At 51.0% G+C, this 26203-nt stretch overlaps 1 protein-coding gene across 2 annotated transcripts in view; it reads left to right on the forward strand.

Annotated features, from left to right (window-relative positions):
* Positions 1 to 23318, forward strand: part of PLBD2 (phospholipase B domain containing 2) — a 29359-nt gene extending 6041 nt beyond the window's left edge. The window contains exons 2-12 of one of the 2 annotated variants that reach the window (XM_059039715.2): positions 6120 to 6213; positions 8290 to 8448; positions 10351 to 10451; positions 10671 to 10885; positions 16549 to 16646; positions 19370 to 19530; positions 20139 to 20234; positions 20498 to 20569; positions 21436 to 21588; positions 22141 to 22303; positions 22407 to 23318. In XM_059039715.2, coding sequence (XP_058895698.1) covers positions 6120 to 6213; positions 8290 to 8448; positions 10351 to 10451; positions 10671 to 10885; positions 16549 to 16646; positions 19370 to 19530; positions 20139 to 20234; positions 20498 to 20569; positions 21436 to 21588; positions 22141 to 22303; positions 22407 to 22574 — 1480 coding nt within the window. In that variant the 3' untranslated portion in view covers positions 22575 to 23318. The remainder of the gene's footprint in view (positions 1 to 6119; positions 6214 to 8289; positions 8449 to 10350; positions 10452 to 10670; positions 10886 to 16548; positions 16647 to 19369; positions 19531 to 20138; positions 20235 to 20497; positions 20570 to 21435; positions 21589 to 22140; positions 22304 to 22406) is intronic. The other variant, XM_067015108.1, reaches the window with a different exon arrangement.
* The last annotated feature ends 2885 nt before the right edge of the window (positions 23319 to 26203 follow it).

Raw genomic sequence — 26203 nt, forward strand, 5'->3', positions numbered from 1 at the left:
ATATATGTACTTTTTTTTAGATTCTTCTCCCACGTAGCCCATTACAGAGTATTGAGTAGAGTTCCCTGTGCTATACAGCAGGTTCTTATTAGTTATCCAACTGTTTCTTTGAAAAGTCACCAAAGATAAACTTATACCATCAAGAATGGAAAAGGAGTGATAGCCACAGATGAGGTGGTACATCCCGCCTAGTAGCGGGTGTCCAGGGCACACTATACACTGAAGGGACAACGATGGTGAGGGGAGATTTGTGACCCTTTGCTCATCTCACAAGAATGGTCTGGCTTTTCCCAAACGTGGCCTCTTCATTAGATCCTGGAGTCATCTCAGAGGTATTAGCTGTCCCTGACATAAAACCACAGTGTGGCCCATACACTTTCCAGAAAAAAAAAGAAAAAAAAAGAAAAAAAAAGATTGGGGAAATAGTTTCAGTGCAGCCGACTTTTATTTTTGCCAAGCAAGTGCATTAAAAACAAACCAGGGGCTTCCCTGGTGGCGCAGTGGTTGGGAGTCCGCCTGCCGATGCAGGGGATACGGGTTCGTGCCCTGGTCTGGGAGGATCCCACATGCCGCCGAGCGGCTGGGCCCGTGAGCCATGGCCGCTGAGCCTGCGCGTCCGAGGCCCGCGTACTGCAAAAAAAAAAAAAAAAAAAAAAAACCAGAACAATATTTATTGATCTCTGCCCATTTCATCTAATAAAAGATCAGCTATTTTAGAACCAAACAAGCAGGAAGGACATGATCTCTGAATCAAGAACAGTCTAATGGGGACATTTTGCTTTAGAAACACATTCTTTCCAGTGGTTTGTTTTTTTGTTTTGTTTTGGCCAGGCTCTGGGGTAGAGTCTCCCAAAGTTGTCTGCCAGCACAGCAGTGAGGGATTCCAGAAGCCATTTGCTGATGTCCAAGCCTTCCCATTTTACAGATGGGGAAGGTGAGGCTGGGAGAGCGTGGAGATGTGGTATGAGGCAGGGTTTCAGGTTTAACATCAGAGAGATCTAGGTTCAGATCTCCGCCCGGACACTTCCTACAGGTGGCTGTTGGCAGCTGCCTCACTCCTCAAGATGAGGATGGCGGCAGCCTTGCAGGGGCCTGGAAGAAAATCATTTGATTAGGGCTTAGGGCCTGAGGCAACAGAGGGATCCTCAGAGATCAGCCAGAGGGGCTCTAGCACTGAAATTCCCTCATGAATGGGAATCTCTCTCTTTCCAAGGTATTTTGGAAAGGTAGGCAGACACCTACGTAGCCAGGTTTTCGGAGAACTCGAGCAAAGTGTACAAACCCCATCCAAACTGAATCACCCCAGTTGCCCTTTGGAATAAGGCAGTTCAGAGAGGAATGCAGAAGGCACTCTCTCCAACAGAGGCAGTGACTAATTCAGTATTTACAGTACTGTGGCCTGGCTTTTGGGGGGTCTGGGGGGGGGAATTGTCACTCTCCACTTATCCTTTTCCTTTCTGTCCAGCTTGAAAGAGTCACACTGTTCTCTTTTAAATCTCTGTAATTATTACACAAGTACTTAACTTTCCATGGTAAAAAAATTCTAGCTGTTTAGAAAGGTGAAGTGGAATGTGGAAGGTAAACTGCGCTCCCCACTCTTTCTTTTTTTTTTTTTTTTTGCGGTATGTGGGCCTCTCACTGTTGTGGCCTCTCCCGTTGCGGAGCACAGGCTCCGGACATGCAGGCCTAGCGGCCATGGCTCACGGGCTTAGTTGCTCCGCGGCATGTGGGATCTTCCCAGACCGGGGCACGAACCCGTGTCTCCTGCATCGGCAGGCGGATTCTCAACCACTGCACCACCAGGGAAGCCCCCCACTCTTTCTTTTTATATATAACCACTGTTCTTTCTTCTAGAATTTTCTATGCATAAACAGGCCTAAACATACATACATTCATACATGTGTATATGTACTGGTATGTGTGTGCATGTAATGTTTTTGTACATGGGGTTATCCTGAGTCCACCTTTTGTCCTTCTCTAATCTTATTTTTTTTTTAAAAAACTTTGTGTTTGACATCTCATCAGCACATGGCGGTCTGCCACATGGTTCTAGAAGCCCACCACATATATGGATAGATTATTGTATCAGACCCCTAACACTGGATGTTTTGGGAGGGTCCTGTTTTCCTCAGCTCTAGTCAAAAATGCTGCTGTGAGCTCTATTTACAATAGCCAGGACATGGAAGCAACTGAAGTGTCCATCAACAGATGAATGGATAAAGAAGATGTGGCACATATATACAACAGAATATTACTCAGCCATAAAAAGGAACGAAATTGGTTATTTGTAGTGAGGTAGATGGACCTAGAGTCTGCCATACAGAGTGAAGTAAGTCAGAAAGAGAAAAACAAATACCATATGCTAACACATATATATGGAATCTAAAAAAAAATGGTCATGAAGAACCTAGGGGAAAGGTGGGAATAAAGAAGCAGACTTACTAGAGAATGGACTTGAGGATACGAGGAGGGGGAAGGGTAAGCAGGGACAATGTGAGAGAGTGGCATGGACATATATACACTACCAAATGTAAAATAGATGGCTAGTGGGAAGCAGCTGCATAGCACAGGGAGATCAGCTCGGTGCTTTGTGACCACCTAGAGGGGTGAGATACGGAGGGTGGGAGGGAGACACAAGAGGGAGGAGATACGGGGATATGTGTATATGTATAGCTGATTCACTTTGTTATACAGCAGAAACTAACACACCATTGTAAAGCAATTATACTCCAATAAAGATGTTAAAAAAAAATGCTGCTGCGAACAAGGACGCTCATATACATCCGTGAGGGCTGTGTGAGCACTGGTCACAGGGTGAGTTCCTAGCTGCTGCCTGTCTTCAGGGACTCAGCACTGTGGCCTTGACTGAGCCTGCCCCCTGCAGAAGGAGAGCTTTTAGGCAGGTGCTGTCTGGAAGCAGGCCAGTGGCCTCTCAGTTATAACCAGGACTTGGCATCTGAACAGCCTTTTTGGTTTTATGTAAGTTGTGTATGTTCTCTCTTGATTCCCCTGCTTTTTATTTTTTTGATCACAATTAAATTTTAAATTTCTTCCCATCACCAAGTCTACTGGATTGCTCCAAACCTCCCCTCTCAGGTTCATGAAGAGACACATATTTAGTGAGTATAAGACATGAGTTCTCTTCTGGCACCTGCCATGGCAACCCTCTGAAGTGGGCATCGCTTAGCCCATTTTACAGGTGAGGAAACTGAGGCCCAGAGAGGTTAAGCAATTTGCCTAAAGGTACACAGTTGATAAGAGAGAGACCTGGGGATTCAAACGATGCCTGAGGGACCCAAAATCCCAGACTCTCTTTGTCCTCCACTCTCCTTGAAATTTAAGACCTTTATTCTAGTCTCTTGTGTTTTACTGTCCATATCTGTGATTATATGTGAGTCATTAACTGGAAGTTCATGGCTTTTAGATTTGTTTGATAAGAACTAACTCCTTCACCTTCAAGGACAAAAGAATCCCAAACAAAACTCAGTTAAAGTAGAGGCTCAGAGCACATCATGCTCTGTGATGTTAGTCTCAGCTCTGTTGGGCAAGTGACTTCACCTCTCTGAGCCTCGGGTCCCACAACTGTAAATTGGGAGAATCAAACTCATGTCATGGGGTCTTTGGGAGAATTTGCAGAGTAAAGTAGACATGTGATGTGCTCAGCACTGGGGGCTGTTGTTATCCACCATAGCAGGGCCTCATTACCAGTCCCCACAGCTCCATTTTATCTTGTAGCTCAAGTTCTTTGCTTTGGAACTCTCAGAGCTCAGGCTTCCTTCTTTTACTTTCCCTCTCCTCCCCCCCGACCCCCTTTCTCCCTGCAAGCTCCTACTTAAACCTCAAAACCCAGAGCAGCTGTCACCTCTTCTGTGAAGCCTTCCTAGATTTTACTCAGTAGCAGCAGGAGCATACCTCCTCAGGGTACTTTATTTCTTTTCTCATCAAAGCAGTCACATATATTCATTCTTGTATACCCTCGGTGTCTGGCACCCAATAGGTGCTCAAAGAAGCTTGATTGCCAAAACTGTTGGGTGTGAGTATTTTGACAGTCATTTCCTCTCCTGTGTCTTTTCTAGGGCAGAACTGTGCCTGTGCTGGAGCTCTTTGGTGACTTTTTAGCCAAATTCCTGTGAGACAGTCCTGGCTGAGCCTGGCTGTCTGTGTTGTGTAGCCTCTTCAAGGTCTCATTAGTGTCTTCTGTTGCCCTCATTTTCGAATAGAAATTGCCTTCACAAGTGTTTTCCTTAGTTACAGAAGTCACCTGGGTGAATATTCTTTATGTCCTTGGAGCAAGGATGAAATCTAGAACCATAAAAGAGAGACTGATAGGACAAAACTGAAAACTACCATATGGCAAAAACAAAAGCAAAAATCAATTAAAATACTGACAAGCCAAGGGCTAATATGTATATAGAGAACTTCACCAATCAATAAGAAAAGGCGGGGCTTCCCTGGTGGCGCAGTGGTTGAGAGTCCGCCTGCCGATGCAGGGGACACGGGTTCGTGCCCCCGTCCGGGAAGATCCCACATGCCGCGGAGCAGCTGGGCCCGTGAGCCATGGCCGCTGAGCCTGCGTGTCCGGAGCCTGTGCCCCGCAACCGGAGAGGCCACAGCAGTGAGAGGCCCGCATACCGCAAAAAAATAAATAAATAAATAAATAAATAAATAAATAAATAAAAATACTTAAAAAAAAAAAAAAAGAAAAGAAAAGGCGATGGGAATTCCCTGGTGGTCTAGTGGTTAGGATTTGGTGCTTTCACAGCCGTGGCCAAGGTTCAATCCCTGGTTGGGGAACTGAGATCCCGCAAGCCACAGTGCCGCCGAGAAATAATAATAACGATAAGATGAAAAGAACCACGGTAGAGAAAAATGAGTAAAGGACATGAACCAAAGAACTATAAATGACCAATAAGAAATAAGAAAATATATGTAACTTAACTTAAAGGATAATTATGTGATTGAATTTTTCAACTGTCACCTTAGTAAGGATGAAAAAGATTGATTTTAAGCAGGGAAGTGCACAGACAGGAGTTTGTATGTTGTAGAAATGCAGTATATACCCCAGGCATCACCTGGGAGCTATTAGAAATACAGAGTCTTGGGCTTTACCCCAGACCTCCTGATCCGAATCTGCTTCCTGGGAGCCAGCCTGCCTGGAATTGAATCCTAGCTTTGCCCTTTCTTAGCTCTGTGACCTTTGGTATGTGTATCAGCTAGTATTGGGCAACAGTGTTGTATAACAAACTGCCCCCAAACTCAGCGGCTTGGAATGACACCCGTTTATGCTCATGGATTCTTGGAGCAGTTGGGGCAGCTCTGCTTCATGCTGTAGTTCTGCAGACCTGGTCAGCAACATGTGTCTCTCATATTCTTGGGACCAGCGAGCTGGCTGGGCATGTTTCTCTCGTGGCCATAGCAGGGACACAAGTGGAAACACAGGAGGCCCTTTGAAGGCTAATCTCATGACTGAGACAAGTCACTTCTACCGCATTCCATCGGCCAGAGCAAGTCATATGACATGACTGAGCCCTAATCAAGGGGACAGGGAAGGACATTTGGCCAGTGGTGGGAGGGATGTAAAGCCACACAGCAAAAGGCATGGACGTGGGGGGAAGAGGCTGCTATGCCATCTAGCACAGCAGGTACATAACTCTGTGCTTGAACTTACTTGCCCTTACTGTTAACTTACTGTTACTGTGGAGACAGTAACAGTGCCTGCCTTGCAGGACTGTGGGATTGTCTTGAGGACTAGTACATGATTTAATAGATATGGAAGTGACTAGAACAGTGCCTGGCTCAGAAGAAACCCTCAGTAGATATTAGCTGGTATTATCGTGGGGGAGGGGCGGAGAATGAAGTTTAGTACAGCCCTGGGGGAGGCTGTTTGTCAGTATCTATTAAAATGAAAAATGCATGTGTCCTTTGACCTAGCAGTTCCTCTTTTAGGGATTTAGCCTGACACGTGCACAGAGACAGACCGACAGACATTCATGTGAATGGCAGTCCGTCACCGCGTTGTTTTCTGTGGTTTAAAAGTGCAGACAGGTGCATGCCGAGCTGAGGGCCCGTTTCACGCTCGCCCCCTCGCTGACCCAGTGTCCCCTCTCCTCCCCCTGCAGGTGGGCCTTTCTGGAGCTGCACACGAGCGACCACTACAACGATAGCCTGCAGGCCTACGCGGCGGGCGTGGTGGAGGCCGCCGTGTCCGAGGAGGTAAGGGCCAGATGCGGGACCCCGGGGCTCCCCCCTGCCCATCTAGTGTGTTCCCCAGGGAGCTTTAGAGGGTTCTGAGATATGTGTAGTGGGGGCTCTCCCACCCCAGGCCTTCCATCTAGTTGGGGAGAAAAGGCTCACATGTATTTGTTAAAAATTTACACTGGGTGCTATTTGATGCATATAAAAAATACACAAGACGTTCCAAGTTACGAAGCTTAGTAATAAAATGAACACCCAAACGAAACCCTGGAATGTTCCTAAAACCATTGAAGCCCCCTCTCAACTCCGTTCCCCTGCCTCTCCTACCCCAGAGACACCCACCACACTACATGTGGTGGCTGTCATTCCCTTTCATTCATTCATTCATTCATTCATGTCTATTGAGATGGAATTCACATGCCATAAAATTCACCATTTTATAATGTACAGTTCAGTGGTTTCTAGTATATTCATAAGGTTGCACAACCACTACCACTATCTAATTCCAGAACATTCTCATCACCCCAGAAAGAAACCCCATACCTGTTAGCAGTCACCTCCCTTTTTCCCCACTCCACCCAGCCCCTGGCAACCGCTAATTCTGAACAGTTCCTATGAAAGGAATCATCCAGTATGTGGTCTTTTGTGGCTGGCTTCTTTAACTTGTTTCCAGGGTTCCTCCATGTTCTAGTGTATGTTAGCACGTTATTTCTTTTTATGGCCGAATAATATTGCATTGTAGGGATAGACTATTTTATTTATCCTTTCATCAGTGGGTGGACATTTGAGTTATTTCTACTCCCTTCCTTTGGTTAAACTAGTTTTACTACATGTGATGAAACCTTAAACAACATATTCTTTTGCTTTACCTGCTTTTGGGCTTTTTAAAAGTGATAATCACAGGTTTCAGAAGGCAGACGGCATCAGGCGTGGGTGAGGCCGTGGTGGGCTGGCCGTGCTCACGCACTGTGCCTGAAGGTGTGACACCCACGTTGGAATGTAATTTGAGGTTAACTTGTAGAATTGAATACACACACGTCTTAGGACCCAGGGGCCCCACTCCTTAGGTGTGTACCCTAGAGCTGACACCCAAGGGGTTCAAAGCAGCCCCGAGGCAAACACACTCAAACGCCACCCGTGGGTGCACGGGTAACCGGATTGCAGTAGTGTCACCCAGTGCAGGATCATAGAGCAGTGAAAATGAACGAGCCGAGTGGACGGGTGTGAGATGCATGGTGGTGAGAGGGACAGAGCACCTCACAGGAGATGGTGTACAGTGTGACAGCGTTTAATAAACTCCCTCTCCTCATTCTGACACCCAGCTGAAGTTTGAGATGCCCTCCTGGGACCTCGATGTCTGGGGAGGTGTCAGACACTGGGTCAGGCCACGCTGTTTTGGGTGCTTGGTGGTATTTGAGACAAGATTCCATCTCTCAAGGGCCCCGTAGCCTGAACCAGGAACAGTGAGGCAAGGCCCGAAGTGGTTCTCACGTGAGGAACCCCAGACACACGTGCCAGGGGCTTTGCCCACGTTACCTCTCTGAGCTTGCGCACCAGCCCCCGAGGGAGGCTCTCCGTCTGTTGGGGTGATGGGGACGATGGGCTCATGTGGTCTTTCACCGCCCCCAGCAGGCTGGCCCAGCTTGTTCATGTGACATCGGGGCGGGGAGGTGGGGAAGGCCTCTTGAGGGCTGGTGGAACTGGCACAGGATTCTCTCGCCAGGTTCACTGCTGTGTCCTCAGTGCTCAGGACAGGACATAGTAGGTGCTCAAAAAAAAAAAAAAAAGGTAGTTGAGTGACTGAATACATGTATAGATGCGGGGGGCGGTCCCCAGTAACAGAGGAGGCGTAATCTAGGACAGACTGTGAGTGCTGACGGCGTTCAGAGGAGGGAGGCATCCAGAGGCACTGGGCCCTGGTGGGGGTGAGAGAAGCCAGCGTGAGCAGAGGTGCAGAGGTGTCCTCGCCAGAGCTCCTCGACTCTTTGGAGACCTGGATAGGAGTGAGGACTCTGAGCCCGAGTGGAGGCCAGTGGGGTCCTCAGGGAAGAGCGCAGCCCTGCTGCCCCGCCCCTGTCCTCGCCCACCCCACAGCTCATCTATATGCACTGGATGAACACGGTGGTGAATTACTGCGGCCCCTTCGAGTACGAAGTCAGTTACTGCGAGAGGCTCAAGAACTTCCTGGAGGCCAACCTGGAGTGGATGCAGAGGGAGATGGAGTTGAACAATGGCTCTGCTTACTGGCACCAGGTGGGCATGGCCCCCATGCTCAGAGGGCTGGGGCAGCAGGCTGGGTCTGCTTTGGGGACCTGCTACCACTGCGGCTGCTACTGTTCCAGCTGGCCAGCCTCTCTGTCGCCCGCTCCTCTTAGCCAGCCCTTCCTCCCTCCCTTCTTCGTCCATCCACCCATCTACCTACCCACCCTTCCATCCACCTACCCATCCGTCCACAGATGCGTCCAGTCTTCCTTCCCTTCCTCCCTCCATGACCATCTTTCCCTCCCTCCCTCCATGTCCATCCTTCCCTTCTTCCCTCCCATACATCCGTCTGTCCATCCATGCACCCACCCCTCCATCCATCTACCCATCCGTCCACAGATGCGTCCAGTCTTCCTTCCCTTTCTCCCTCCATGTCCATCCTTCCCTTCCTCCCTCCCATACATCCGTCTGTCCATCCACGCACCCACCCCTCCATCCACCCATCTAGTTTTTCAGCACATTCGTCCACCCACCCACGAGTCTATCCGTCTTTCACGCTCTTCTTCCCATTTATTCATCTGTCACCAACCTGCCCATCTTAGCCTAGTTCTCAGATATTCTGTCCACCCGCCTTGTTGATATACCCCATCTGGTTGCCTGTCTCTCTCTCTCTCTGTTCATCATCTACCTGTCTGTCCACCTGCCCTCCCATCTACCCGCCCAGCCATCTTTCTGACGGACCACTTTGCCTGCTTCATTCCTCCTCTTCCTTCTGGCCAGAGCCTAGGCACCTCTCAGTCTGTCCACCTGTTGGTCCATCCCCTCGGCTCTGTCTCTGCTGCTCGTACATCTCGCCAGGGGCCGCCCAGTTCTCCAGGGTGATGCCCACACTCCTTAATGTGGCCTCAACACCCCCCTGCACCCTCTCCCTCCCCAGCCTCATCTACTGACCTTCTCAATCTGGGCTCCAGCCTCCCTGGCCTCCTCCCAGTTCCTTGAACAAGATGTTACCTCTTCACTCAGGGCTTTAAAATGTGCTGTTCCTTCTGCCTGGAACACTTTTCCCTCACCCCCTCTGCCCGGTTCACCCCCACCATTCCTCACCTCCACGTCCCCTCCCTGCACTTCTTCGTAGCAATCTTGTGAGGCATTCAGATTCTGTCTTCAACTGGACTTGGGCCCCATGAGGACAAGGCAAGGACCACATCTGCCTTGTCCACTGTGGTATCCCCAGTACCTAGCACAGGGGCTGGCACATAGTAGGCTCTTTATAAGTGAAGGTTTGTTGAGTATTTACAGATGAAGGAGTGAATCCATCTGGTCCCGTCCATCTACTTCAGCACCTGCCTGAACATCTGTCCTTCTCGTCACCCTCCTGTCCATCTAGATGATTGCCTTTCTCTCTGTCCTTCTCTTATTAAACTCAGTAACCACCATCCATCCGTCCATCCATCTGTCCTTTTGTCTATCCGTCTTACGGATGCTTGCTAAGTGCCTGGTGTATGCCCAGCCCAGGCCAAGGCCCGGTGGGGGACACAGTGATATACTCCATGATTACAGGACAATGACAGTGACAGTGGGGAGAAGTCAGCCACATGAGACAAGTACGCTGAGCCAGCAGCACAGCCAGTAAAACTCAGAACAGGGAGCAGTCAACAGTGGGCCAGGGCAGGCTGGGAGGCTTCCTGGAGGAGGTGGGTTTGAGTTGGGTTCTTAAGTGGGGTGATTTGGGGTTGCCACAGGATGGAGACATACAGTTAAATGATGGCAGGAGGGTGCTTGGCATGGAGGGGTGGGTGGTGGTTAAGGGGGGTGTCAGGGTTGGCTGGAGCCTGGAGGGTGCACCTGAGCCTCTCTTGCTGGAGCCCCTCCCATTGCAGAAGGCATGAGCCTGGGGGAGAGGCCTCACCCTCCCTCTGCCCCCTGCCCCCTGCCCCCTCCCCCTCCCCCTAGGTGCGGCTGACCCTCCTGCAGCTGAAAGGCCTAGAGGACAGCTATGAAGGCAGTGTGACCTTTCCAACTGGGAAGTTCACCATCAAACCCTTGGGGTTCCTGTAAGTGCCACCCCCAGAGTGGACAGGGCAGGGGAAAGTGCCACACAACTTATAGTCAGACAGACCTGGGCTCCCATACCAGCCCTGCCACTTCCTGGCTACATGGCCTCGGACCAGTCGCCCAACCTCCCAGTGCCTCAGCTTCCTCTTCTGTGAAATGGGTATGTAATGGCACTCCCAGCAGGCGTGGTAACCCTCCGGCACTCTGACCCTCCTCAGCCTGTTGCAGATCTCTGGGGACCTCGAAGACTTAGAGCTGGCCCTGAATAAGACCAAGACCAAGCATGCTATGGGCTCTGGCTCCTGCTCTGCCCTCATCAAGCTGCTGCCTGGCCAGAGTGACCTCCTGGTCGCCCACAACACCTGGAACTCCTACCAGTACATGCTGCGCATCATGAAAAAGTACTGGTTCCAGTTCAGAGAAGGGCCCCAAGGTGGGTAGATGTGGGTGGGTCTGTGTGTGAGCATGTATGTGGGTACACAGTGGGCATAGTACTGGGAGGTGTGGGCCTCAGCCCCGTATACACTGGGGTCACCATAAGGCCACTCTAGGAGTTCGTGTTATTTTTAACATGTTTATTTCCTTTTAATTTTTATCTCACAAGGCGTATCAGTAAGCTACTGCTGCGTAACAAATCACCCCAAATTTAAAACAACAGAGGTTTAAAACATAGCCATTTATTTTTGCTCACATGTCCATGGGTCTGCTGGGTGGTTTTGTTATTCTGGGACAAGCCTGCTGATCGTGGCCGGGCTCACTGATGCTTCTGTAGTCAGCTGGGGTGAGCTGGCTGACCTAGGATGGCCTCGTCTGCACATCTGGGGGTTGGCTGTCAGCTGGGATGATGTGACAGCTGGGCTACATGGTCTTTCATCCTCCCACAGGCTAGCTCAGGCTTGTTCATGTGACATCTGGGCAGGGAAGTGTGGAAGGCCTCTCGAGGGCTGATTGAAACTCGCACAGCATTCTGTTGCTCAAAGCAAGTCAAGTGACCTGTGCAGCTTTAAGAAGTGGGGAAATAGACCCGACCCTGTCATGTGAGGAACTGTATAGAGTCACATTATAGATGACGTGGATACAAGCATGGGGAGAGTTACAGCCATTTTTGCAAACAGCTACACGGGAATGGATGAATGTGAAAACCTTGCCACTAAGGCCCAAGCTCTGGATAGTGTGCCCGTCACTCCTGGCCCCAGTGTTAAGTCTAGAGGTAGCCACTGCCAAATGTTTGCAGTGCCTCCTTCTTGGCCAAACTTTAAAAAAATTAATGTTGCCAGGAGGTGGCGAGAGGGTGGGGAAATGTATACCCTCATTCACTACTAACGGGAGTGGGAGCTGGCACGGCCACTTTGAAGAGGAGCCCAGCTGGCGTCTAACAAAATTTAAAATCTGTCTTGCCTGTGATGCACCAACCCCCTGGCTCAGATCTATCCCTGGGGAAACATTTCTATTTCTGCAAGGCGATTGTGTACGTGGATGTCAGCTGCGTTAGTGGTTTGGAAACAACCTAATGTCCATGAATTTAAATTTAAACTTCTAACTTTACACTTGTACAGAAAAGTGTATGCATCATCAGTGTACAGCTGGAATTTTTGCACGTTGAACACACACCTGTGTGTGTAGCATCCAGACAGAGAAACAACATTCCCAACCCCCCCAGAAGCTTCCTTCCTGTCCCTTTCCAGGCACTGTCCCCAGCCCGTAGTGACATCTCACAGCCTGGATTAGGTTTGATGGGTTTGGACTGTTTTGCGAATGGACTCATGCCGCATGGGCTTGTGTGCCTCTCGCTTCTTTCACTCAGTGTAACGTCTGTGACTTTCATCCACATTGTCCTCTGTAGCTGCAGATCTGTCGTTCCCATTGCTGTGTATCCACTATCGTCTTAATGTCTGAAAGACCTACATAAGTCATACACGTATGTTATAGAAAATTGGAAAATGCGGCAAAACACACGTACACACAGCGAAAGTCACTGGAACACCCCACATCCCACAAGAGGTCATTTCTGCAAACACTTGGTTATGTTTTTTCAGACTTTTAAAAAACATACCTCACTTTTCCATTTGTTTTAACCTATCCATATTTTTATTATACTATTTATATGTAAATACATCCTCACTGCCACAGATTCCAGCAATAGCGATGAAGAAATACATCTCCCTTGATACCTTCGTCCCAAAGTTTAGATCTCTCCTAAGAGGAAAGCGCTGATGCCATTTTGGTTTGGATCTATCTAGATTTTGGGGGATGCATTTATATGTGTGTATACATGGACCTTTTTAAAATTAATAGACTTTATTTCTTAGAAAAATTTTACATTGACATAAATTGAGTAGACAGTACAGAGCGTTCCCATATATCCCCCTTCCCGCTTTCCCCTGTTACTAGCCTCTTGCATTAGTGTGGTTCATTTGTTACAATTGATGAACCCATATTGTTACATTATTGTCAACTGAAGTCCACGGTTTACATTTGAGCTCACTCTTTGTAGAGCTTTATGGATTTTTGATGAACGCTCAATGACATGTATCCGCCATTACAGTATTCTACAGAATAGTTGCACAGCCCTAAAAAGTTTGCTTTCTGGGTTTTTAAAAAAGACATAAATGAGATCATGCTATATGGATTGTTTGCCACTTGTTCCTCTTTGATCCACAGCCGGCCTTGGAGAGCTTTTGATATTGCCATGTTCGGTCCACCTTTTAACAGCTGGACGTTAAATTTTAATTAGTCCCCAGTTGAGGATATGGGCCATTTCCAGGTCTTTGCTCTTCCTCTCTCCCTCCCTCCCTCCCTTCTTTCTTTTTAAAAAATATTTATTTCTTTATTTGGCTGCACCGTGAGGCTTGTCCAGTGAGAGCAAGGAGTCCTAACCACTGGACTGCCAGGGAATTCCCAGGTCTTTGCTGTTTCAAACAGTACTACAGCAGGCAAGTGGGCCCCCAGATGTGTCTCCTCATGGAAACGCAGGGTTAAAAGATGAGTACAATTAAAATTTTAGTTTCTAGATAGATAACAGCCAAATTGCCTCAAAAAAATGTTTGGGCCAATTTACACTTCCACCGCCATTCTGTGAATATGTTGTCTTTCCCCCACAGCCTTGCTAGCACTGGGTATTATGGTTCATTTCAAATTTTTTTTGCCATTCTGCTGGGTGATAAATGATGTCCCGGACTAAGTTTGTTCTGTTTTGTTTTTTTTTTTTAAATTCACTTTATTGATGGATAGCTTAAATACACATTTAGAGCATATAATTTGATGGGTTTGGACAAACATATGCAGTCATGTAAACACCATTCCATAAAGATATAGAACATTTCCATCACTCTAGAAAGTCCCCTGTGACCTTTGCAGTTAGCCTCCACCCCTCTCCTCAGGCAGCCACTCTTCTGATTTCTTTCCCATGAGGTTAGATTTGCCTGTTCTAGAACTTCATATAAACCTGCACTAATTTTTAAAATTTTTCTAAGAGAATTCCCTGGCTGTCCAGCGGTTAGGACTCTGCGCTTCCACTGCAGGGAGCACAGGTTTGATCCCTGGTCAGGGAACTAAGATCCTGCAAGCCTCACAGTGCAGGCAAAAAAAAAAGATTTTTTTTTCTAGTTTTATTTATTTATTTGAGGTGAAATTCACACAACAAAATTAACTATTTTAAAGTGAACAATTCAGTGGCATTTAGTACATTCACAGTGTTGTGCAACTGCCACCTCAAGTCTAGTTCCAGAACGTTTTCATCAGCGAGAGAGGAAACCCTGTACCCACTGAGTAATCGATCACTGCCTTTTCCCCCTCCTCCCAGCCCCTGGCAGCCACTAATCTACTTTCTATCTCTGTAGATTTACCTGTTCTGGACATCCCATAAAAATGGAAACATACAATGGTGGTTTTCTTACGACCGGCTTCTTTCACTTAGCATCATAATTTCAAGGCTTCTCCATGTCGTAGCAGGTGTTAGCACTTCATTCCTTTTTCTGACTGCCTAATATTTCGCCACATGGAGATACTACAGTTTGTTTATCGATCTATTGATGGATATTTGTGTTATTTCTTTCCGTATTCTACACTAATTTTCAACAATTGAAACAAATTAATCAAGTCATACATGTTCACTGTAGGAAGTTAGAAAATAGAGCACAAAGAAGGAATAAAAATCACTTGTAACCCGCCCTGCCACCAGCCCCGGAAAAACCACCATGGGTGTTTTCCCTTCCAGTTTTAGCTGTTCATTGGTGACTTTGCTCTTTGTACTTTTATCTATTCATTAGTTATATAGAAATAGCTCCTTTGGTCCATCCCCTCATCCCTAGTGGCCCTCATCCCCACCCCAGAGCCCTTTGTACCGAAAGTCCATCCCTTGACAAGTGCTGGTCTGGTTACGCAGTAACCTTGATTGTAGACCTGCTGGGTACCCACTGTTGTGCTAGAAACTACCTCCACGATCTTATAAATTAAATCTTTACAACTGCCCTGTGTGGGATGAAGGATTATTATTCACAGTTTGCAGATAAGGAAACTGAGGCTCAGAAAGGCTAAGTAACTTGACATAAATCAAACAGTTGATATAAGGGCCTGAACCGGGATTCTGCCCAGGCCTCCTCCCCACAAAGCCTGTGCTCTCATATGATCCATCCATCTCACTTCCAGGAAATAAAATCTTGAGGAAGTATCTGCACTCCTATGTTCATTGCAGTATTCACAATAGCTGAGATATGGAAGCAACCTAAATGTGCATAGCCAGACAAATGGATAAAGAAAATTTACACATACACACACACACACACACACACACACACACACACACATATACAATGGAGTATTATTCAACTGAAAAAAGCAGGAAATCCTGCCATTTGTGACAACATGGGTGAACCTGGAGGCCATTATGCTAAGTGAAATAAGTCAGAGAAAGACAAATACTGTATGATCTCACTTTCATGTGGAATCTAAAAAAGTTGAACTCGAGGGAATTCCCTGGCGGTCTGGTGGTTAGGACTCTGTGCTTTCACTGCTGCGGGCCCGGGTTCCATCCCTGGTTGGAGAATTAAGATCCCTCAAGCTGCGTGGGACGGCCAAAAACCAAAAAAAAGTTGAACTGATATAAACAGAGAGTGGAATGGTGGTTGCAGGGGGCTGGGGGGAGGGGGAAATGGGGAGATGCTGGTCAGAGAGTACCATCTCCCAGTTAGAAGACAAATGAATTCTGGAGTCTAAAGCACAGCATGGTGACTGTAGTTGACAACACCGTATTGTATACTTGAAACTTGCCAAGAGAGTAGAACTTCAGTGTTTTCACCACACACACAGCAGAGGTAACTATGTGAAGTGATGGATGTGTAAATTAGCTTGACAGTGGCCATCCTTTCACAGTGTCTATGTCCATCCAAACCTCACAGTGTGCACCTTAGACACAGACAATTTTTATTTGTCAATTATACCTCAGTGAAGCAGGGGATAAACCCTCCCTCCACCCCCCAAAAAACCCAAAAAACAGACAATTTTTATTTGTCAATTATACCTCAGTAAAGCAGGGGATAAACCCTCCCTCCACCCCCCAAAAAACCCAAAAAACAAAGTCCGTGCTCTCAGACTTCTGGGTATTTGCTCTGTGAATTATCTTTTTCACAATAGGTTTTTGCAATTAAAAAAAAAAAAAAAAGGGACTTCCCTGGTGGCGCAGTGGTTGAGAAGTCCGCCTGCCGGTGCAGGGGACGTGGGTTCGCGCCCTGGTCCGGGAAGATCCCACATGCCGCGGAGCGGCTGGGCCCCTGAGCCATGGCCGCTGCGCCTGCGCGTCCGGAGCCTGTGCTCCGCAATGGGAGAGGCCAGCCAAAAAAAGGTACAGTAATCAAAAAAATTATATATATATACATATATGTGTATATATATATATATATATATATTGCTACTAGCTTTTACACAAATGGCCCGGTTTGCTGCCTCTCAGAAAGAATGGAGTAGGGGCTTCCTCTGAAGCCTGCTGTTCCAGCTGGAGACTCCCAAGTCTTGCTGGGAGGGGGAGTGGGGTTCTCTGCATGCGCTTGTCTGACCAGGCCCCCTCCCCTGCCCCACCCGGGCTCACTCTCCCGCCTGCAGAGCAATCTACCCGGGCTCCTGGCAACAGGGTGACCTTCTCATCCTACCCTGGTACCATTTTCTCCTGTGATGACTTCTACATCCTGGGCAGCGGGCTGGTGAGTCATCCTCTGGTGTCAACTTTTCTCCCCGGGGCAACTTCGCACCCAGCAGCTTAGGCACAGCAGGGGGGGGCGCAGAGCCCCCCATCCCCCCATCACCACCACCCCAGGGCCGAGGCCGTCCTCCCCCAGGAAGCGCTTGTAAAATGTCACTCCCCAGGTCACGCCCGGGCCTCCAGACCCTGCAGCCGGCCTGGGACTCTGCATTATCCTGCAGCTCCTCAGAAATCCCCGGTTTGGGCCCGTTTGAAATATCCGCGGCCCCAGTGACCTCATTTTGTGCTTATGTATTTAGGACAAGCCACCTCTCTCCCTACCGTGGCTCTGCTCCTTCTAGTCTGCCTTCCCTTTTGCTTTCCACAAAACCCCCTCTAAACCTGGCTGCGTCTTCTGAATAAATGTTGTTTACAATGTGTTGTTTTTATCGGTTTTCCTGGCTGGGCTCCAAACGCATTTAGAAATCTGTTCCTGGCACCCCTCGACGACACAGCAAGCCCTGTAGTCGCCAGGGTAACACTGCAGAGGAGAAAAAACATCACTTAAAAAAAAAAATCCGAGATGCAGAAGATGCCAATTCCTGGGGAGGGGAGAGGAAGGGGCTCTTTTTCTTCTATTACTTTGTGAGAGGAGCGTGGGATTTAGTTCCCTTAAATGTGGGGAGAAGCATGAAAGGGGCCAGGCAGTGGGTGAGGGGACCCCCTTGCTGCGGTCTGGGGTGGGGAAAGCAGGAGTGAAGCCTGGGGAAGGACAGTCGAAATAGTTTCATCCAGTTACGAAAAGTGTCCGGGAAGGAAATTTACCCTCCATCTGGGTACTTAACTGTTTGTGTGCCACAGACTCCGCTGGCAGTCCGGGGAGCCGTGAACCCCTTCTCAGAAGAACGCTTTTAAATGCACAAGCCAACATGTATGGGATTATAAAGGAAACCAATTATATCGACATGCATTTATCGAAATATTATATAAGTCAACTTTTAGTGTAATATACAAGTATACCTCGTTTTATTGAACTTTGCAGTATTGCAGTTTTTACAAATTGAAGGTTTGTAACAACCCTGCATTGGGCAAGTCTGTCAGCGCTATTTTTCTAACAACATTTGCTCCTATTGTGTCTCTGTGTCACATTCTGGTAATTCTCACAATATTTTAAGGTTTTCATTATTATTATATTCATTATGGTCATCTGTGATCAGTGATCTCTGATGTGACCTACTGTAATTGATTTTTTTGTTTTGTTTTTTTTTTCTATTTTTAAATTAAGGTATGCACGTTGGTTTTTAAGACATAATACTATTGCACACTTAATAGACTGTAGTATAGTGGAAACGTAACTCTTATATGCACTGGGAAATCAGAAAATCCATGTGACTTGCTTTCCTGTGGTATTCGCTTCATTGCAATGGTCCGGAACAGAACCCGCAATATCTCTCGGGTCCGCCTGTATGTGCTGCTTTGTTAGCACGTTAAATAAGAAACTCCAGGAACTTCCCCGGTGGTCCAGTGGTTAAGATTCCGTGCTCCCAATGCAGGGGGCACGGGTTCGATCCCTGGTCGGGGAACTAAGATCCCTCATGCCACAAGGTGTGGCCAAAAAAAAAAAAAAAAAAGAAAGAAACTCCAGTCGCAGGTGGGCTACCTGCCATAATTTAGAAGTATGAGGAGCGTAAACGGTATCTTGAGATGTGTGCGATCCTGTCCTGTGGCGGGAAAACATCTGCGATTTCTGTTGGTGACGATCTCAGGTACCGCTAATGACACTGTCATGTGTCACCTCATTAGCAATGGAAGGAGATGCTGCATTTCGGTTTGACATTAGTGGAAATAAAGATGTAATGTTTCCCCACCCAAGTCTGCAGACTCCCTGAGCACTACCCCAGGTTGAGAGCCACCCTTGGCGCAGAGAGAGGAAACTGCCCTCCGGGGCTTCTGAGGCCATGCGGGTCTGAATCCTGGCGATGACGTGGGACACTAGAGGGATGAGGAGGGTACAGCGTGGAGGGAGTAGAGACGCTCTTCCTACCTGGGCATCGCTATTGAGAGGCTTGCTTTGCAGATTCCTCTTTGAAACATCATATTTATGGCTACTGCCATCTCTTAGTTGTTTTCCAGCTTCGTATAAAAGAGGAAGAAGCATGCTAATATCCTGCTGTAGGGGAGCAAGCCCCGATTTAAGAGTTGGAAGTCTGAGGGTCAAATCTTGGCCCATCCACGTAGCGGCCGTGACCTTTTGGCAAGTCTTTTAGCTTCTCCAGGCCTCAGTTTACCTTTCAAGAAGAAGGGGGCTCAATAGCCGTGCTGTGTTTCCCCCTGGAGGGCTGTAAGAGTTCATGGAGATTGTAGTAATCCACCAGGCTACCGACCCCAAGCCTCCCAGCTTTCCCTGCGGCACTGCGGGAAAGGGGTAGAGATGGGATGCTATCTCTCTGGGGAAAGAGTTGACCCACTTGGTAGGGGGAGTGGGTCCCGTAGGAGCAGCACCCTGGGCTCTCTTAGGGGCTGTTCCCCAGGGCAAAGGTGGATGCATGATCTTGATCATGAACCCCCTCAGTGCTCATCCAAAGAACTAGTGAGGAACGTGCACCTAAGCCAGGACATGGAGTTTTAAAAAACGAGTCAACAAATTTGAACCACGATTGATGCAGCGCTGCCGCTTGGTGGCCCCACGCCCCGGTTGTGAGTTAGGGGGCCCTTTCGTGCAGCTCCCCCTTGGCTCTCCCACAGGTGACCCTGGAGACCACCATCGGCAACCGGAACTCGGCCCTGTGGAAGTACGTGCAGCCCGAGGGCTGTGTGCTGGAGTGGATGCGAAATGTCGTGGCCAATCGGCTGGCCTTGGACGGGGACTCCTGGGCTGATATCTTCAGGAGGTTCAACAGTGGCACGTGAGTGGGCTTCTGGAACTGCGGCTGTCCCACCCAACCTCCCCACTAATGCTTAGACCCTGGGAGACCTGATGTGGCACCAGGGCCACACCCACCCACACCCTCTGCAGAGTCCTCTCCTTGTTTTATACGTGGGGAAACTGAAGCACAGGGAAGGAAAGGATTTGCCCCGCCCCCCCCGCTCTTGCAGGCTCCTCCACCCAGGGAAGGGCTCCCAGAGGAAGGACAGGAAGACACTTGGAACTTGAGAGCTCTGGGGACAGTGGAGAGGGCCATCCGAGGAGATGGACATGGGTGGATGGGGGCCCCATGAGCCAGAGACATGGGAACTGGTTAGGGCAGGGTCTTAGAACATTGCGCAGAACGGCCCTTTGTTCCAGTAAGCACTAGGGAGCCATAGACTCTTCTGGAGCAGGTAAGCAGCACGATGAGAGAAAAGTCTGAGGACGCCTGGTCAAGCTAAAGTATCCGGGTGACGGTCGGATGGCCGGACGCGCCCAGACCACCCCGGCCCCATGATTCCTGACTGTGTGTGGCCCTGGGGGCAGGGGGGGGGCTGGGGCAGTGACCCCAGGGTCTGTTCAGCCCTCCTTCCTTGGGCACGGCAGGTACAATAACCAGTGGATGATCGTGGACTACAAGGCGTTTGTCCCCGGCGGGCCCAGCCCTGGGAGAAGGGTGCTCACCATCCTGGAGCAGATCCCGTGAGTACCCGGCAAGGGGCAGGGCGTTCCAGCAGAGGGAACTGCCAGGGCAGAGGCCTGGAGGCAGCTGAGTCGTGTGTGGGAGGGGAAACCTCAGGAAGGCAATCCTGGAGGAGAGGGCAGCCCCTGATTGGGGCTAAAGATTGGGGACATAATCTAGCTCCAGGCAATGGGGAGGAGCCAGCAAGTGTCCTTGAGCAGGGCAGCGCCCACAGGAGCCCCCTTTCTCACCACTCCTGCCCTGTGTCCCTTCCCGGTCGCAGGGGCATGGTGGTGGTGGCCGACAGGACCTCGGAACTCTACCAGAAGACCTACTGGGCCAGCTACAATATCCCGTATGTGCCCCCTTCCCGGTGTTCCCCACCCTTTGCTCAGCTCTCCGTGCTGGGGAGGGGTGCTTCCCCGGTGATTCTTTAACTCCACAAAGAAACCCACCCTACCCCCCTTTTTTTTGTTTTTTCGTTACGCGGGCCTCTCCCGTTGCGGAGCACAGGCTCCGGACGTGCAGGCTCAGCGGCCATGGCTCACGGGCCCAGCCGCTCCGCGGCACGTGGGATCTTCCCGGACCGGGGCATGAACCCGTGTCCCCTGCATCGGCACGCGGACTCTCAACCACTGCGCCACCAGGGAAGCCCCCTACCCCCTTTTTCTCCAGGAAAGCCTTGACGGTTTTAGGGTACCGTTGTGAGGTTGGCATCCGTTCGGCCTCCCAGTCTGCACCCACCCACTGCAGGGTGGTAGGGGGCGGCCTGGCTCAGTTGCCGACCCCTGCCGTGGCTCTCCAGCTGGAGCTGCTTTAACCGGGCCGCACAGCCAGCACCTGTTGACGCTCACTGTGCTTTACCTGGCTTATCCCCTTTGATCCATACAGCCACCGCGCGTGGTAGCCACGGCTCCTATTCCCATTTCACAGATGATGAAACTGAGGCCTTGAGAAAGTACCTGACTCTCCCAAGGTTCCACAGGTGGCCAACAGCGAAGTCAGGATTTGAACCCGTGCCTCTTGGACCCCAGAGCCCTAGCTTGGCCACCCCACCAAGCCACCCCACAGCACAAACAAATGACACGATTATTGCTACCCCTACTGTCGTGGTTGTTGATGTGAATGTCGTGGCATGACTGCCCCCTTCACCTCCCTGGCCACGGTCACGGCCGGGTGAAGTCAGTGGGGGTCGTGAGTGACCATCCTCGTTCCCAGCAGGTCCTTTGAGTCTGTGTTCAATGCCAGTGGGCTTCCGGCCCTTGTGGCCCACTTTGGGGACTGGTTCTCCTACGACGGGAGCCCCCGGGCCCAGATCTTCCGGCGGAACCAGTCGCTGGTACACGACCTGAACTCCATGATCCGGCTTATGAGGTACGCGGGGGACCATGAGCCCAGGGTCATGTGGTGGGGCTTTGTTGTAACTCATTTCAACCTCCCAACAAGCCTGGGGCGGGCGGTGGTGCAGCTGTGTAGCAGCCAGGACAGCAGAACCGAGGCAGCGCTCAGCTGAGCCTGTCGCTGTCCTCGTGTCAAGGGTGAGGGTGGCGAACAGCTGTGGCCTCACCGCCCTGTGCCGGGCTCCGTGCTTGGGACTGGGAAACGGGCACAGAACATGTCCCCGCTGTCCTTTGGGGGATGCGGAAATCCATCCCGTACTCGCGCTGATGTGGACGTGTAACTAGGACCGTCTGAGCTCCAGGAGATGCTATGAAGGGACAAAACGGGGTCTCTAGCCTGGCCTGGGATGGGGGCCCAGAGGGGTTCCTGGAGGCTGAGTGATGCCTGTGGAGTGACCGAAGCCCAGGCGGCGGGAGGGAGCCGGGCACATTGAAAGCAGGCGGCTGGGTTAGGGGCTGCCGCTAGCAGCAGTCTGGCCTCCCCTGCTCCCCGCACGACTGATGTTTCCTCTCTTGCCGCATCCAGGTACAACGACTTCCTGCATGACCCCCTGTCGTTGTGCGAAGCTTGCAACCCCAAGCCCAACGGGGAGAACGCCGTCTCGGCCCGCTCCGACCTCAACCCAGCCAATGGCTCCTACCCCTTCCAGGCCCTGCAGCAGCGCTCCCATGGGGGCATCGACGTGAAGGTGCCGGGCCTGGGGCTGTGGATGGGGTCAGAGTTGGGGCGGGGAGCAGGAGTGCCTCCCAGGTTGGGACAGCTCAACGGCCTGCCCTCCCCTCTACCCCCAGGTGACCAGCACGGCACTGGCCAAGGCCTTGCGTCTCCTGGCGGCCAGCGGCCCCACGTGGGACCAGCTGCCCCCGTTCCAGTGGAGCACCTCACCCTTCAGCAGCCTGCTGCACATGGGCCAGCCCGACCTCTGGAAGTTCTCACCCATCGAGGTCTGGTGGGACTGAGGCTCCATCTCTGCTCTGCTGCCTTCCGCCCCCGCTGACCCCAGCGGGGCCACCCGACTGGCTGCCACCCTGCCCTCCTGCCTGTCGCCCCAGCCCGGTCCCCCGTGTGAGCATTGCCCGCCCCCGCTGTGCCCAGGTTGGGGACCCGGGACGGCCAGGTTCACTCTCGTCTGGGTGGCCTCCTGGGTGGGGAACGGAACCCGAAGGGACCCAGGACTGACTCTGCCCACCCCCCCAAGTGGGTGATGCCGTCCCCGTCTCTCTCTCTCTCTCTCCCTGCTTTTCTCTCTCTTCCAGGCTTGGGCCCCCTCCTCATGTCGCCCCTTCCCGAGGGCGGGAGCCGGGTCCTGGGGCCAGGGTCTGGGGCCGCTAGTGGGGCCGGCAGGAGAGGCCTGTCCCAGTGCCTGCTTTCCAGTGCTGTTCCTGCCGGCGGCTCTGGAGCTTCAGCCCCCGACCCCAGCCCCCCTCTGCTCCATCGGGAAGTAGCTCCCCTGTTTCTCCTCCTGGACAGCCTCCTTGAGGACAGAAACTTGAAACCAAACAAGAACCAAAGTTTCTGGCCACTTGTGGCTGGAAGGGCCCTTCTCTCTCCGGGGGCCGGCAGGGGTGTCAGCCCCCTGCTGCAGCCTCGGCCCGTGCCCCCCACAAACCCAGGCCTGCCCCTGGCCTCAGGGCATTGCCCACAGGTCCCCTGCTACAGGAACCAAATCGCAGGCTGTGCCGCCATTAAAAAGAGAGGCCATGGCCCCTGTGCTGTGCTTCTTGGGGCAGTGGGGAAGGCTGGGTTGGCACCCTCTCTCTTCTCAGGTTTGGGTTCTGACCCTTCACCTGTGCATCCTCCTGTCCATCCTTCCGTCTGTCCATCTATACCTTCATTCACCTGCCAAGCCACCCCCCCCTTGTCCATCCGCACAGTCATCCATCCATCCGTCCTTCCATTTTCCAATCATCCATCCATCCATCCGTCATCCAGATACTGACCCATCTACCCATTCATCCATCCATCCATATCTATCCAACCATCTGTCTTTCCACATGTTTATTGACCACCTACTTTGTTCTGGGTCCTGTTCTAGGGCTCTCTTAACCACCAAGACCTCCCCAAATCCTACTGGGGGTCGGGGGTGGGGGACAGATCAACACAACACAGTCCCTCCCCACCTGATCTTACCCAAAGCCTACAGTGGAGACTCGCACAACGCAGTGTGCTTAGGGAGAGGAAAGCACACAACCCGGGAGTCCGAGGCCTGGGTTCGAATCCTGTCTCCACCCCTTACCAGTTACCTCATCTGTAAAATATGTAACCATGTGAGCAGCATTTCCCCGCACATGTGTGTGCACATTTGATGGGAGGAAGGTGAGGATTCGCTGCAGAGGTGGCTGTGACGTAGCCCCCATGGGGCCACACACTCTCAACAGTCATTCATTAGCGAGAATTTATAGAATGCTTAGAACATTCCAGGCACTGTTATAAGGTCCTGGGGATACCTCAAAATAACAGGTATCCCCCCGCCAAAAAAAAAATCCCTGCTCTTATGACGTTTACATCGGGGAGGTAGAGAGTGAAAATAGACATACAGTGTGTAAGATGCTGGTAAATGCTCTGGAGAAACTAAAGCCCAGTTGAGGGCTGGGGATGGATTTGCTATTTCTTTTTCTTTTTTTTGGCCTGGCTGTGTGGCTTGTGGGATCCTAGTTTCCTGACCAGGGATCTAACCTGTGCCCCCTGCAGTGGAAGCGTGGAGTCTTAACCACTGGACGGCCAGGGAAGTTTGCTGTTTCTCACCATAGCTTTACACTTCTTGTTATCTGGGAATTGACAACTTGTGGTTCTAAAAAATTAACTTTTCTGCTGGTACATTTTCCAGCTCCCTTAAGAGTGTTGTCTTTCCCAGGTCTCTTGAGTTCACAACAGCCCTGTTAGGTGGGGTAGGCCGGGATGTTCACATGTGGTGAAAAGATGAAGACGCAGACTTGGAGAAGGGAAGCGACGTGCCTGAAATCTCAAGTCTTGGGCCCTTCAGAACTAGGCCGGGGGCCCAGGTCTGCAGACTCTCCCATGGGACACAGCTCTCCCTCCCCATCTCCTTGTGATGGCGCAGGCCCCTGCAGAACAGAGGTCACCGCCCCCACCACTGTGCGCCGGCCACTGGATCTTCTCAACCCTCTTGAGGCTGAGGCTTTTATGAGACCCATTTGGCAGATGAGTAATCAGAGGCTCAGGCTGGTGGAACTCAAACAGGGCCACTCTGTAGGAAGGGGCAACTCTTGTCTGTTCCCTAGAATGATTCTGGTCCCTCCGTCTGCTTTTCAGGAGTTAAGGGTAGGTGTGAAGCTAAGGTGACTGAACAGAGAATGGGGGGGTCATGCAGATGGTCCCCCACTGGAGCTTCAGCTGATCCAGTAAAGGCTGGACCCACCTTTACAGGGGCAACCTGAAGGGCAGTTTCCCTCAGCACCTTTGCCCTGGGAGTTTCCCATAATCCTCAGCTTCAAGATGGCAGCCGCAGGCTCATCTGTGACTTCTGTCCTCCCCTGCAGGACAAGGGTCTGGCCAGCTGGTCGGCCCTGGCCCACAGAGGCTCCTCCTTTAGTGGGCAGAGATGTCTGCCTCCCTTCTTTGGGGGTTTTGTGCCTGATTCAGGCGGGACACTGGCAGCTGGGGACTCCTGTTCTGGGCAGGCTTCCCTGAACTGAATGCTGTTTTAGGCCATGTCCCCCTGGGAACAATTCTGGGGCCAAGGGGCTGATGATTTCCCATCCCTGCCTGTCCTTTCGTGCTGTCCTCTCTCCTGGGTTTTTAAAGTACACGTGCTGTCCCTCCTGGCTGGAAATCAGCATGTAGGCCTGTCGCTGGGTTGGGTTTTCCCTGAAATTTCACAGCACCCGCTGTTTGTCAAGGTGGGTGGGGGACTGCAAGCCCATGTGGATCTGTGTGGTATCCTGAAGGGTTAGGTTGGTTCTCAAACTTCACTTTGAACTTGGGGATCCACTAGTGTCCCAGGGGCTGCTGTAGGTAGTGCAGGGGTGTTCTTGAGTGGCTATGGGGGGGCTCCCTGCAGGACCTCCAGGCAGCCCCGGCAGTTCCTCTTCTGTCTGGTTTATAGGCTGGCTCCAGTAATGTGCTGTCCTTGGAAGAGAGGGTTTGCGTTTGAGAGGGTTTGCTTGACGTTGACCAGAGACGGGTGTCCAGTGTCAGTTTACACACCGCCACGAATGGGGGGTTCACTACTCTGCTCCCAGTGGTTCCGTGATCAAATCATTGTGTCATCAGGAAGGACTTCTGATCAGAATGAGGTTGGACTCTTCCGCCTCCCCTGGAGGCCCGCATCCCACCCCAAAGCCCTCGTGTTCAGTACAGCTCCCCCCCACCTGCTCCCTGCCATGCAGGGACGCCCGCTCCCGGCACACAAGCCCAGCAGGAGTTGGGCTCCTGGCCTCCAAGTGGGAGCCCGGGGTTCCCAGGGCGTGGGGGTGGGGTGGAGGATGGAAGGGTGCTCAGCGTTGAGAGCTGGGGGTGGCAGCAGGCACGCTGGGGTGGGAGGGAGGGAGGGAGGGAGGAAGACAGCCATGATGGAAAAACTCAAAGGAGCTTCATTTCAATAAATAATGCTTTTCTTCTTCCTCAG

The sequence above is a fragment of the Kogia breviceps genome, chromosome 15 (assembly GCF_026419965.1).
Source record: "Kogia breviceps isolate mKogBre1 chromosome 15, mKogBre1 haplotype 1, whole genome shotgun sequence".
Lineage (NCBI taxonomy): Eukaryota > Metazoa > Chordata > Mammalia > Artiodactyla > Physeteridae > Kogia > Kogia breviceps.